At 42.2% G+C, this 15,121-nt stretch overlaps 1 protein-coding gene across 8 annotated transcripts in view; it reads right to left on the bottom strand.

Annotated features, from left to right (window-relative positions):
• slc8a2b (solute carrier family 8 member 2b) overlaps positions 1-15,121 on the bottom strand; it is a 206,255-nt gene that overhangs the window by 30,877 nt on the left and 160,257 nt on the right. For all 8 annotated transcript variants that reach the window (XM_085429459.1, XM_085429462.1, XM_085429456.1 and 5 more), the window contains 6 exons: positions 13,650-13,787; positions 13,318-13,545; positions 12,411-12,806; positions 6,334-6,459; positions 5,949-6,144; positions 3,792-3,922 (listed from right to left, as the gene is read on the bottom strand). In XM_085429459.1, the coding sequence (XP_085285585.1) occupies positions 3,792-3,922; positions 5,949-6,144; positions 6,334-6,459; positions 12,411-12,806; positions 13,318-13,545; positions 13,650-13,787 (1,215 nt within the window). The remainder of the gene's footprint in view (positions 1-3,791; positions 3,923-5,948; positions 6,145-6,333; positions 6,460-12,410; positions 12,807-13,317; positions 13,546-13,649; positions 13,788-15,121) is intronic.

Here is a 15,121-nt window from a genome sequence, read left to right on the forward strand (position 1 = left end):
CAATCTATTTCAGTTTCAGTGAGTTTCCTTTGTGAGTTCATGTTAAGTTTTTTGGTTGTTTAACTCTAAAATGATAAAAGTAGCAAAACCTCATCAGGCTGGCTCTGATAACAATGTGATCAGTCTGTCAAAGACTAAAACTAACACATTTTTATCTGATTTTAGTTAGTTTAGAGAACAAACAATATATTTTTTTAAAGATTTATTTGGGCTTTTATTATTTTCATTACAGAACAGCAGAGCAGACAGGAAACGAGGATGGAGAGCGGGTGAATGGTCTGGGGTGGAGTTAAACTCTGCTCTATAGCTCTCAGCACTCTTACAATATTATTTGATGTTTTAGTTTTGGTTTAGATTTAGTTTCCTAGAATAACCATCGCTTATAGCACAGGCATTGCTGTCTCTTGTCTTGAGTGTTTCCTGTGCTAACTGCTAAACACCAGAAAACCAAAGTTCTTGAAAATCGTATTTATTACCAACAAAAGTGCAAAGAAATGATGACGATCATTATCATTAAACTACAACTCAGTCACCAATGAAAGACTACCCAGAGTGTTTATTGGATTCAGACAACAGTAACTCTCCTGTGTCGTTTCTAATACAAAGCTGTGTTTTATAATTGAATGTCTCATCTCTGTTACTAATGGGGCTGATTTGCCTACTTCAGATACAGCACAGACCTTCATTCAATCAGCAAACATGAAGTGACAGTTAATTTAATCTTCATTATGCTGAAGAAGGAAACTTTGTGCGTGGCTCTGTGTGAGGCCACAAGCATAGCGCCTGGTCTGCAAATAATGCAGATTAAAAATTGATCAAATGAAATTTTGTGCCTTAAGTAATCAGACAAAGTAATGATCAGCTGCATTTATTTGACTGGAATAAACTGTGCTGAGAAGAGGAGACACGTTTTCAGAACTGCTAATTGTCTCCTTTTTTTTTGACACAACAATTATGACTCTTCATTACAACAAAGAGTGCTGACAATGAGACCTGTTATTGGCTCTGTCAGATTGATCTCTCTCGTATAGTCAGAGCCTGTGAAGGCTGCGGTGACCGTCACACAGTGGAACTAATGCGACAGAGAAAGTGGAGCTCTGGCAGAGAGCTGAAGTATTCAAGTTTAATTGGTTTCCCTGCTGCTCGTTTCTAACTGGAACGGCGTTCGATGAAATCGGTGCTGGTGAAAAGTATGACACCGACCTTTGTAATATAGTTACTCCACATCTGGCCATCCGCTCACTCGTGGTGGAGGGGCCAATTTATGCTGCCAGTTTTTCAGATGTCCACACTTCTTCTTATTTAATGTGGCTCTTTAGGCTATTGTACCACCCCTCCACTCATCCCCACTTCCTTCTGATCTCCCATCACATTTTGAATCCAAGCACGGATTAGCCGGCTTACCATGTCTCCTTTTAATGCAGACAGCATGCAGCACTTTAGAGATAATATTCTTGGTTTCACATTAAGAAAAACATCTTTATTGTGTTATTTGATCCCAAATTCAAAGGTTTTGATATTTGTAGTAAAAGATGGGGAACTCTGAAGCACTTCACTTCACTGATCATCGAAAACTAAACTAAAAACAGTTTTTTACAGTAATAGTGCTGAATTATTGGAAGCAGCAGGCAGTTTTTGAAGGTTGAGAAGGAGGCAGTACAAACACGTTCACTTAATCACAAAGGTACTGGAATCTTAAAATAAAACGCAGATCTTTAATGAAAAAGTAATGAGTTAGAAAAACACAAAAACCAAGCTTGAAAAAGGGTTTCATCTCTAAATGTGAGTAAAAGCAAGAAGCAGCAAGCTCTGTAAGTTATTTTGAGCCCTTGATTAAATGAACAGGAAGAGACTGACTGACATTTTAATTTCAGTGGTTACCAAGATACAGAAACTGTGTCTGACATCTGCTTGTCGACTTTTCTTCAGAAGTTTTAAAGGTTGGGCTGAAAATGGTGATCCAGCGTAGAAGCACCAAAATCCCACAGTTCCTCCTCACTTAAGTGTGACGTTTTTTTACACATAACTCAAACATCTGGATTTTTTAAAGCTTTAGGTTAGGGGAACATGAGTGCTCAGACCGACACAGGCAGTATCAGCTCATTACTGCCTGCTTGGCTTCACTTCCACTAATTTGAGGGGCTGAATTGGACGTCTCCATCGTGTTTGTGCTCTTTGTGCATCGGTGAAATGTGCTAACAAATAATATGCCGTGCAGTGAGAAAGAGTCAATCAGAGAAGTCTCTGTATCGGGTTCTGAGAGTCAAAGTATTTTATTTAGATTAGCACTAATTAAAAGGCATCTGTGTCGTTGTGACGGAGCTTTAAAATGTCTAGAAGCAGCTTGTTAAACAAACTTGCTAGTCTTAGTTAATAGATAACTTAGCAGTGAACCAACACGACTGGTTTACGTGAGAGGTGAGTGATAACTGCCATCTTTGGGATTACAGAATTGCCACAGGTTTCAATATCATCTCTCTTTTTTCTAATACTTTAATTTTATGTTTATAATTTCAGCTGCTCATAGATTCTCAGCAAACCCGTGACTTTCTGCTTTACATTCATGTTAGTGGGAACAAACACAACCCACATGTAGAAGCAGCAGAATGAGCAGTAGTAGTCTGACTGGAAGCAACAGTATTTTTCCCTCCCAGCCGCGAACCCGGGCTTCTGTTTTTCCAGAGCCTTTGTCTGTCTCTCCTCCCGGGACTCTAATTATGTATCTCCTCATCCCTCTCCCACCTCTTTCTCCTCACTTTGATCTCCTTGGAAATCTTCCCAGATTTCACAGTCACTGTGGAGGAAGCCCGCAGAGTGTTTGTGCATTTTTATAAAGTAAAACTCTCAGTCCAGAGCTCCTCCTGCACCAAAGCTGGTGACTGGTATATTTCATAATTCATATAATCAGCTATACAGTTTCCCACAGGGATCATTAAAGATTCAACTTGTCTCCAAAAAAACCTTCAATAAATCTTTAACACTGAAGTTCCCTTATTGTCAAACTCATCTTCCATCTGCCACGATGAAGGAAGAGAGTACTCTTAAACTGTGTCTGTGTCGTGGTCACTGCTGTGTCCTCACTTCTCTTTTTGTTCCTCCTTTGTGCTTCTAACACTTTTCACTGTTTCTTCTGTGCATCAGTGTCTGAGCCTCCCTCTGTCTGTGTTCACTCGCTCTTTTTACTTCCTGTTTTATTATGAAGTTTTTGCTTTGTCCCTTTCAGAGTTTAAGATTTATAAGACTGCTTCCACGTTCAAGCTTCAGCCGTGTCTTGTTTCCCTGTACTTGTATTTCTGCCTCTAAGAAAGCAAAACTCTTGAGTGTCTTGGATCCAAATGGCCAACATTAACATACCAAAACCTGTACAGGGAGAACATGCAAACTCCACATGGAAATGCTCAGCCTGACTTCAAACCCAGCGACACTAATGCTGCGAGCAACACTGATAACCGCTGAAAGGCCTGCTACAGTTTCTGCATCCATAAGATCCATGCCAGGGTCAGCTGGGGTCTGAGTGATGTAACTTTTAACATCAGATGGTGAGGACAAGACTCCCTGTAGTATTTTGTGATTGTGTAAACTGGCCTGAGCTTATATAAAAGGAACAGCTACTCATCCGTACTGTCAGCAGCTGTCCATGTCCCCAACAAAGTATAAGCCCCACCTGAGTCACTGTTGTTGTGTTCCTGTGATTTTTTGTATACGGTTAACCTTGTGTTTCTTTGTTTTTAATAAAAGGATGTTTTTTAAATGGCAGGTTATCTTCTCTTCGCAGTCTTCCCTGAACTCACCTTGATCTCTTTGCAAGTCTCTCCAGGCTTGAACACCAGCGTTCCTTCGGTGTATTTGTAATCTGATCCAGCGTTGGCTGAACCATCTTCTGTTCTGTAGTCCACATAGAAAGTATTCTCTCCCAGACCACCTAAACAACAGAAATAAAACACAGTTACACTGGATATATTACACAATATTATTTCTGTGAGCTGTATCTATCTGTACTGTGATGTTCACACTCTTACAAAACCTATATAGGAAGATAAGCTGACTCTCAGTTACTTTTGCATTTATGTTGCTCGTGTTTTTCACCAGCAGATTTTGTTTTCCTTATGATTTCAGAACTGAAGCCAAAGCGCTTTGAGCCAACTGTTGTTGAGATTTGGAGCGATATAAATAAATAAATACATATGAATAAAACTGAACTGAATTTAACTGAAATACATTTATTCAACATATCTAAAGAGGGACTCTATTTTAAATTTGGATGAATTTAGACTTCCTTTTACATGCTAGTGATTGTCTTGGAGTGTCTAAATCTATTCATGACTAAAACTGGAGGTGGAAACCAGACCTTTGTACATAAGGTGCACAAAGGTCTAATGAGTGAGATTTTTAAAAAGGAAACATGAACAAGCTCGCAACAAGAAAAGAAACGATAAAGATAGAAGGAACATTTTGTTCTTTTTAATATTAGCAGATCTGGGAATTGAAATGCAGATAAATTAAAAGTGCAACAAGCTCCAGCTCGCACTGGAGCGGTTCGCAGCCGAGTGTGAAGCAGCGGGAATGAGGATCAGCACCTCCAAATCTGAGGCCATGGTTCTCAGCCGGAAAAGGGTGGAGTGCCCACTCCGGGTCGGGGATGAGTTCCTGCCCCAAGTGGAGGAGTTCAAGTATCTCGGGGTCTTGTTCGCGAGTGATGGGAGAAGGGAGCCGGAGATCGACAGACGGATTGGGGCTGCAGCTGCAGTAATGCGGACGCTGCACCGGTCCGTCGTAGTGAAGAGGGAGCTGAGTGTAAAAGCGAAGCTCTCAATTTACCGGTCGATCTACGTCCCTACCCTCACCTATGGCCACGAGCTGTGGGTAGTGACCGAAAGAACGAGATCGCGGATACAAGCGGCAGAAATGAGCTTCCTCTGAAGGGTGGCTGGCCTCTCCCTTAGAGATAGGGTGAGAAGTTCGGCCATCCGGGAGGGGCTCAGAGTAGAGCAGCTGCTGCTCCACATCGAAAAGAGCCAGCTGAGGTGGTTCGGGCATCTGACAAGGATGCCCCCTGGGCGCCTCCTGGGTGAGGTGTTCCAGGCATGTCCCACCGGGAGGAGGCCCCGGGGCAGACCCAGGACACGCTGGAGAGATTATATCTCTCGGCTTGCCTGGGAACGCCTTGGTATTCCCCCGGATAAGCTGGAGGAGGTGGCTGGGGAGAGGGAGGTCTGGGCCTCTTTGCTTAGGCTGCTGCCCCCGCGACCCGGCCCCGGATAAAGCGGATGAAAATGGATGGATGGATGGAAACATGAACAAACGAATTTAAGAATTTGAAGGAAATAGTCATGAATCTACAGGCTGAAATGTATGCATCTGGATTTTTGACACCAGAATATGTGTGTGTGTGTGTGTGTGTGTGTGTGTGGGAGGGGGGAATCCTATTCAGCTGTATTATGTATAGCTGTCCATCAATCAGTGCCTCCCATCTAGGTGCCTTAGAATCAGGCATATATATCAGAAACTCTGACATACTTAATAAAGCTGTGTGAAAAAATTGCTTTCGTACTGTGACCACATGGATGGGTCAAAATGTGGTAGTTGGTCATTGACAATTACTCCAAAAACCCCCAAAAACCTTTTCTTGGGATTCCTCAAAACAAGCTACGTGAATTTTTTTCAAACTGCTGTGTTAAAAAAAGAAATTCTGTTTAAGCACGGGTTACTGCAGGCTCTCTTTAAAGTGCTTCTTCCATAAGTACTTTTACAAGTAATTAAATGTCTTCCTTTAGGTTCAGTGGAGGAAACTGACCACAGGTCGGATCAAAGACAGAAAAAGTTTAGATCAAATGTTGCACTGATTTGTAGAACAGAAAGATTTTATGCTTTATTACCACAGCAGCTCTCAGCCTCTTGTCTTATTTATGTGGACTCATTATAAGCTTATGCGTAATTCATTTCGCTACCTTGACACGCCACAGCCAGCATCAGGACGCCGCAGTTCTCCATGCACTGACTGTGAGGACTCTCAAATGAGATGCGGCTGCACACAGCCATGTCGTCGTCTTCTGGGGCCTCCTCATCAGCTACGGCTGTGCGCCGCGCGTGGTCCGCTGCATGCTTCTTCAGGACGTTTCCAGCTCCGATCATCATACGAGTCGCCTTCAGGGAGAGGAAGAGGAGGATGAGGGGTTAAAGGAAACAAAGAGTACAGAATCATTTTTAGAAGCCCTTGAACTACTTTATGCGTTCCCACAGTTCTGGACAACCTTGTGTGTTTACCTCAGGGCCTAAGAGAGAGAGACAGTGTGTGTGTGTGTGTGTGTGTGTGTGTGTGTGTGTGTGTGTTACCTGAATGCGGTAAAAAGCTCGGCTCTTCTGCTGGTGCAGCAAGGCGTAGTAGTTGGCCAGCTCCACCAGCTGGTCCAGCTCTTTATCAGGATATTTCTGCTTCAACTCCTTCAAGATACGAATCACCTGGAGGAAAGATGAGAGGACACAAATATGCTTAAGATGGAATCGACACGACAGAAGAGCGAGACATTCTCATCACGTACAGTTTCTGCAGACACGTTTCCACTCACGTAAAAGAAAAGAATTTCTCACTGCCTCCAAGACTAAATATTTTACATGTTTTCAGGCTTTTTTTTAAATTACACGTCTCAGATATATGCACAGCTTTTTTAGGACTTTGATTGGATCAATGCAACACTTTGATACTTTTCTTTTTCAGCCATTCTGTTGCAGGTTTGCTGCTGTGACAGATGGTTGTGACTCCAGAGTACTTTGCTATGCAGAGGAGTTTCTGGTCGACTCCGGGTCCTGTGGCTGCCCAAATCATCACTCCTCCACCCCGTGTAATAGTTGGTATGCAACTGGTATGAACTGCTGTGCATCGTGACCAAACATTGGTCTCGTCTGTTTGAAGGACATCGTTCCAGAAATTTTGGGCTTTGCTCAGACATAATTTTGCAAACTTAAGCTGTTCTGTCTTTTTTAGAATTCCTGGGAAGACTGAGGAATTGTGTTAACACACAACTAATGCTCCAGACCAGCAAACTGTCAAAACTTCTGCTTTCACAGAGCTCATCACACTTGTTGAAGATCAACTAATCAAGTGCAGTTTGTTAGCAGTGTCTGGCTGCTCTTTACTCTCTCTCTCTCTCTCTCTCTCCCCCCCCCCTTTGGATACAGTACAGGTACATTTAGTTTTTTACAAGATTGCATCAAGTCTTAGAGATATAAAATACAAAAAAGGCTAACACAGAAATATCTTATATACTTTTTCGGTTTCATAACAACAGAATCACTGCATCTTTTCTCTAAAAGCTTGAGCTATCAAAAGGATGACATTTTGAAATAATAACCTCCAACAACTTTCAAGCATTAAAAGAGAAAATGTCATCAGTTAAAGGAATAAATTACCCCTTTGCTGTCCAAAGACAGTCACACAAAGAGGCCTGATGTCTAATTACATTTGATCACATGAGTTGGTGCAGAAAACATCCCACATTTGTGCTACTTGAAATGGTCAGCAAAAAAAATCAAAACTAAACAAAACTAACATAACGCCTTTTCTCCATAACGATATCCAGTCAGGTGATGTTTCACTTCCACCAGATACAATATGATTTACAGTTTTAATCAGCAGTTATTATCCTGCTTCCTACTAATCGCCTTCACAATATAACCACATACTGTATTAGAATAGGTGAAGCTGATCTGGTGTTAGGATATATTTTTGCATGTCACTTTGAAAAAGATATAACATAACCCACTCTCAGTCTGTACCAGGTACTCTGCAGATTTACAAATAGACCATTAAGCAAACACAAATATGGTAATACTTAAACCATTTCTTTCATTTTCTCTACACAACATGAAACACAGGTTGTTTCTGGCATTTTAACAGGAGCTGTGAACCTGCTCTTAAAATATGTAAAAATGTGCAGGTCTGACTCCCCTGATGGGCTGTTCTTTGTCTTGTCTTGTTTACAAGGACTGAAAGAGACAAAAACATTGATGCTGAGTATGGGAAATAAGTCTGTCTGTCCAACAGCAGTTTATTAGACAAACAAGACTAAGTCAGTCTTGCAGATTTTGATAAGCACCTTTGGCCTGTGCTACCGGGTGTAGAGAGAGGATCCAAATGCCTATCAGGAATCTCAAAGAGATGCAAAGAGGAACTTTATTTGTTTTATAAATAAAAAAGAGAACAAAATGCTGTGCACAACACCAGCGAGAGAACCTGGAAGGAAGTAATGAAACTGAGTCACAAAAAACAGATAACAAAAAACCTTGTAGACAAACAAGAGTGAACAGCGTGTTTCCTTGTTAATGTGTTATTTTTTCAGTTATGGATGTATTTGCAAGACTCGGTGTGGCGTGATTAACTTTTAGAATTTCTTTGGATCTGAATCCAGAACTTTTGTGAAGGATTCTTTGTAATGTGGATTAAAATAGTCCTGCTGGATCCAGGGACTCGGGCCATATGTGGTCTGCTTTGGTCTATCTTCCCTCTAAGAGCGACTGTTAGCAAAAAAAGAAATAACCCTTTTCAGTGTAACCTGTATGTGCTGCATATGCATGGAGCCAGGTTTCACAGTAAGTGATAGCTCAGTATCAATAAAGGAGTGAGTGGTCCTGAAGGGGTCACCTCAGTGAGAGGAAGTGAAGCCCACAGCCTGAGGCTGCGTTCTGCCTCTGCACACATTTACATCAAGTTTCTGCCCACACAGCGAACTCAAATAGCAAAACTGCAGGGGTGGAGTGCACTCGACACTTTCAGCTGGCTTTCAGGGTGCGAACCTACCTAAAAGGCCATTTAGCACAATATTATCAGCAGAATAACGTTTAACCCTCAGCTTTAAGGCTACTTTTTCTCTGGTACTAAATACAGTACTGTACATTTCGGTACAGCTTGTGATATCTGAGCATGAACCGCACATACAGCCAAATTAGGAGTAAAAAAGCAAAATGTAATTACATTTCTAAAACTCCAATTATGTAAGTATGGGCAGCGTCTTCAAACTTGTCACCCAAGTCCAAGGTAAACTGTGAAAATACCTGTGAAAGGCAACTTTAAAAAAGTCCACTTTGGAGCATATTTTAGCTTAAAATATCAGAATGATATTTTAAAGCCTGGTTTAATTGGGCCAGAAAAATGATGTGGATGAGGACCTGTTTGTCTCTCAGTTCTTACTGTCTGTCTAGCTTTTATTTTAATAAAGTTTCTTCCCAAGAGTCTCATTTCTCTGCTTTTCTCATTTTCCATCCTCAGTTCTAAATCAAGTAAATTATATTTATAGAGCCAAGTATTACAAGGTCTCCTCAGGGGGTTTTATGATTTGTACTGTTGATAGATTTTCAGTTCAGATAAGAAAAAAGTTCGTTCTACTCCTCAAAAGTAAGAGCCGTTAATCTTTTCACAGCAGATGTAAATGGGCTTATTGTCATCTGCATTCCAGACAGGTGCAAAGCAGCGATTGTTAACAAAATGAGATTATAAAGTGCAGAACAAAGCATGCATGCTTCACTCGAGGAAATTTAAACTGGAGACACATTTATCTGCATTTGAGGCGCTTAACAAATTTATCAGACGAGATTTCATAAAAACAAGAAAACACAAGTACTTTAGAAATCTGTTAAAAACTTGTTCAAAAAAACTAAAAGTTATGTTTTTATTTATGAGGCAAAATAACAAACTTTTTACATGTGTTCTGAGCCAGAAGCCAGAAAATAATGAAGCACATATTCAAATACTTAAATTAAATCTTCTGTTCTGCTTTTTTGTAACACAGTACATTTGTAAATTTAATAATTATATTTTAGTATGAAAAATATAATTTAGACTAAGGAGCGTGGGCCTGTGGCAGAAACCTTACACTGGGTGGTGTTTGAAATGTACTGAGCACTCTATCTTTCTGTCTCCTGCTGAGAAATAATCCATTATTTTCCTGCAATTCTGTCGTCTTGATGGATGCTCCATCATCCAGGTAAGTAAATCTCCAAAAGTTGATTGTGTTCATCTGGACGTAGCGTTTTGTGGGAGAAACGTTTCGTCACTCATCCAGGTGACTTCTTCAGTCTCAGCTGACTACAGGTTTCAATCTTATAAACAGTAAATTTGCATAATGACTGAAACCAGCCCACTGAAGGAACAATGAGCAGGGAGGTCAGTTCCTTAATCACAGTTATGTAAATTCTCATGGTCATTGATCAACAACCACTGATCAATAACCATGAGTACCATTCACAGAGAGTTGGGGAATGGCTGCAATCACAGCATTGTAAGATGGTGACAGATGTACCCTTAGGCCCCCTCCTCGATTCAGAGATGGTCTTTCCCTTTTCACGTAAATGGCCTCCTTGACTCCGCCCTCAAACCAGCGTTCCTCCCTGTCCAGGATGTGTACATCCTCATCATTGAAAGAGTGTCCACTGGCCTGTAGGTGTGAATAGACTGCAGAGTCCTGGCCTGACGAGGTGGCTCTTCTGCGTTGTGCCATCTGCTTCGCCAGAGGTTGTTTGGTTTCCCGATGTATAAATCCTGGCACTTAACAGTGTACACTATGTTACTCTGTTTGTGTCGGGGGACCCGATCCTTGGGGTGGACCAATTTTTGGCGCAGCGTGTTTTGGGGTTTAAAAGCCGCAGAGACCTGGTGTTTAGAAAAAATGCGTCTCAACTGCTCCGATACTCCTGACATGTACGGGATCACTACAGGTTTTCGCTTGGGCAGCGGTTGTCCTTCTCTCCTGGATCGGCTGGAGCTTTCTTTAGGCGCCTTCCCAGCTTTGACAAAAGTCCAGCTGGGATAACCACATTTACTCAGGGCCTTCTTGATGTGCTGTTCTTCTGCCTCTCTGGCCGCTGTGTCAGTGGGGATGGTGTTCGCTCTGTGTTGTAGCGTCCTGATGACACCCAGTTTGTGCTCCAGTGGATGATGAGAGTCAAACCTTAAATACTGATCTGTATGTGTAGGTTTATGGAACACGTCAGCTTTTAGATGTCCCCCATTCCTGATGGAAATCTCACAGTCTAAGAAGGCTAACCTGCCACTTTTCATATCCTCCCTGGTGAATTTGATGTGTTGGTCCACCGAGTTTATGTGATCCGTGAATTGTGGTACATCCTGAGATTTGATTTTCACCCAGGTGTCATCCACATAGCTGAACCAATGGCTTGGTGGTGTTCCAGGGTAGGACAGCAAAGCCCTCTTTTCCACTTCTTCCATGTACAAATTGGCCACGATGGGTGAAACTGGGGAGCCCATGGCACACCCATGTTTCTGCCTGTAGAACTGACCCTTGTATGTGAAGTAGGTGGAATGAAGGCACAGTTCAAATACACTTGGTCGATGCTGAGAGTGGTCCTGTTGCTGAGGTTGGTGTCATCCTGTAATCTCTTACGAACTACCTCCAACGCTTCTGTGACTGGGATGCAAGTGAAGAAAGATGTAACGTCGTACGAGACCATGGTTTCATCTGCCTCCATAATGACATCTCTCACCTTCTCAACAAAATCCAGGGTGTTCTGGATGTGGTGTTCAGAGCTGCCCACCAGCGGGTTCAGGATGGAAGCCAGAAACTTGGAGATGTTATAGGTGACAGAGTTGATCATACAGACAATCGGTCTTAAAGGTGCATCCTGTTTATGTATTTTCAGTAAACCATACAGACTTGGTGTAGATTCCCCTGGGTATAGCTTCACTGGGCTGGTTTCAGTCATTATGCAAATGTACTGTTTATAGGTTTGGGGAAACCTGCAGTCAGCTGAGACTGAAGAAGTCACCTGGATGAGTGACGAAACGTTTCTCCCACAAAAACGCTACGTCCAGATGAACACAATCAGCTTCTGGAGAACTACAATTCTGTGCTAAAAAAGCAGAAAGTGCAAGTTTAGATTTTTCACCAACATAAAAATGTGGGAAATGCAATTATGAAATGAATATATGGTAAGCCACATATGCAATGACCCCAGAGTCCAAATGGATTTACATTCTAAAGATTACATGAAAATGAAACACTTGTTTCTTCATTTCCTCACTTTGAACACAGATTTTCCACACATAGCACTAAGATGTTCTGCACAAACCAGAAATGCATCTGAGGAATAGAAAGAAAAACTTTGTTTGCATAGTGACAGTGTTAAAATGTGCAGTAACAAGTGCTCCATAGGTTTTTGTTGTTTTCCTGTCTGTCTTCAGAAATATTTTTATTTATGTTTTGACTCTCTGGTTTGCTGATCTGATGGTTGAAGTTCACCTGTTTTATAGGAAGACCTTTCACACAGTTTTATGTAACACATCATCTGGCGTGTAACTGAATCTCTCAAACTAACAGTCTAATGTTTGATTCTGATGTTGTGCTTGTGATCAGATGCTCTCCTATGCTGCTCTCTGAAGATTCTTCCCGTCTCTGTCTCACCTCCTTGCGGCTCTCATCCAGCTCCTTGCTGCTTTCCACATTGACTGTAGCGCTGGTGGAGTGGGGCAGATTGGCTCCCCCTCCTGTTCCCACGGCTCCTGCTGCCGCTCCAATGTTGTTGGCTGTGGCGCCTGTGGTCCCGTCCTGAGTGCCGCCCCCACAGTTTTCAGCAGGAACCACAGCGCCCCCTCGCGCTGGGAACTTGCCATCTATGATCATCTCCATGCCGCCTTTGTTGGGTGTCAAATCCCCTTCAGTCTCGACAACGATGCCATGGCGCTTGTCGGCTCGGTAACGCTTGCCCATGTATTTGTAGAAGAGCAGGCGCCGATCAGCGATCCAAGCCAGGATGACGCAGACAGGGAAGAAGAGCAGGGTGACCAGGGCCTCCCACACCTGAAACACACATGGAGATTATAAAGTTAGAACTATTATAGTCGTTAAAGATCAGTCATCCATCCATCCATTCATCTATCCATCTTCTTAACAGCTGAAGTAACTCTGAAGGAGGAGCTCTGAACCCGGGATCTGCTTGCTGTGAGGCGACCTGGCCCATAAGGAAACAACAGTATGTGGTCACATTTGGATTCACAAGTTAACATCACTACTTGTGTGGTAAAAAAGAATAAGAGATATCTTTGCTTAGAAGTTTGTCCATCAGCAAGCAGGAAGAAGACGATATTGACATGTCTCCCTCCACATATTCCCCAACCTCTAAAACAAATAAAAGACAAAAACTGCTCCGTGTCAAAACTATTTCCTGATCACTTCGCTTCACGTCTTCATGCTAGAGGGTTCATTTGAGAACTTACCAATTTACCAAAAAGATGAATAAATATCTGGTATGTTGTCACTGCACCTCTGAGCTCAATGATTCTTTCATCCTCTCACACTGAGTCTGCCTCACCTCCACGACACCCGGTGATATGATAGACAGGATAAGGTAGAGCCAGATGTAGGCGAAGATGCTCCAGAACGCGGTGATGAAGAACACCCGCAGATGTTTGATCTTCCGGCTCTGGCCGTTGGGGATCACCCACACGCAGATCCCGATGATCACAAACATGTTGAAGGCAGCACTGCCGACGATGGTTCCTGGACCCAACTGGCCAGCCTTGAATTCGTGACCACACACCTGCAAAAAGTTTGTAACAGGGAGAGGAAAGACAAGTCTACTTACCATCTGCATCTCAATAAACGATACACAGAGTTACTGTGTGTGTGTGTGTGTGTGTGTACCTCTATAACAGAGAGCAGTATCTCTGGAGCGCTGGAGCCCAGAGCCATGAGCGTCAGATTGGACACTGTTTCATTCCAGATTCGAACCGTCATCACTGACGTTTCCCCGTTAGGCATAGTGATGGTCACCTCCTTCTCCTGTTGGCCCAAACACACAATTTGTGTTAGCGTGCTTGATGTAAAAAGTCTGGACTACGTAGAAGGATGAAGATGTAACCTGCCCCACCCTAGGCTGAACAGAGAGTTAGGAAGATGCCAGTCCACGGTCTGTGTAAACCTCCACATCCTTATCAGATTATTTCTTCTTCTTCATCCACCAAGTAGTCATAGATACGCTGTTCATACCTCAAAAGAAGCGGCTCGTTCATGCACTGTTCGCTTCTATTCAGATTTTTTAAATTAGACACTGAATGGAGAGACTCGTTCTCTTCTCTGCTGTCACTCCTCTTCCTTTAGGCACATTTTCACGGTACCTCTTACAGTTTTTCAGTTTTGGTCAAAACTGTCCAGAGAAATCTCTCAAATCTCTCCCCGTTCATGTACACTGGGAAGCTAAAGTGAGGTTAGAGTGAGACATGCAGAAAATCTCGTCTGAAATTTTGGTATTTAATCTGCCGCTGTGACCACAATTTTTAACCTACAGCCATCATTTTACCTGCAAAACGTAGCTACGCTTGTTTGCTTTTCAAAAAGCCATGCCTCAAAGCCCACACATGCATACTTTTTGAACTACAGCCATTTGTTTCAGAGGAATGCCATCATGTGCTTTCATTCATGAGTTTCCAACAGTCATGGAGAGAAAGAAAAAATCTTTTTTAACTTGCTCTCCTTGTCACAGTCTGCTCAGGCAAACTGCATGGAGTGCAAAGAGTGGACCCAGGTCTGGACATACTAAAACTCAAACATAACTGATGATGAGCGGTTTATTTAGGCAGACAAAACAGTACAAAATAAAAGGACGAAAACAACATAAAACTAAACAATGACCTACACTGGGTAAACTAGAAAAGAAACAAGAACCAAGAAAAATCTTGGGGAACAGAAAACAAACAAGAAAAACTCTAAACATAGCAAAGTGATATGGAAATCTGAAAGCACGATTTCCATATCACACGGCATGGGAAAAACGCAGCCGATCCGGCAAGGAGTGACTGAAAACACTTGGACTAAATACACACAGGAGGATAATGAGGGAAGTGGGAACACATGGGGAAATGGCTGACACACATGAACATAACGACATAATGTCTACTAATTCAGTTTGCATGTTGAAGTATTTCTGGTCAAGATATATAAGATTGTTAGTATGTTAGGCAAGGTCCTTAAAGGAACATAATAGTTGTTTAAATGTGTTATTGGTTGACAGAGCACTCGGCATAGAAAAATAGGAATCTAAGTAGCAGCCAGTCCACACCTCCCTGTTGTTTCAAGAATGAAAAACCAAGAAGGATTTTCTTTTTTGCTAATACGTT

Source organism: Rhamphochromis longiceps, linkage group LG14 (genome assembly GCF_057381845.1).
Source record: "Rhamphochromis longiceps isolate RC_006_pf linkage group LG14, R_longiceps_female_GT1.1, whole genome shotgun sequence".
In the NCBI taxonomy this organism is placed as follows: domain Eukaryota; kingdom Metazoa; phylum Chordata; class Actinopteri; order Cichliformes; family Cichlidae; genus Rhamphochromis; species Rhamphochromis longiceps.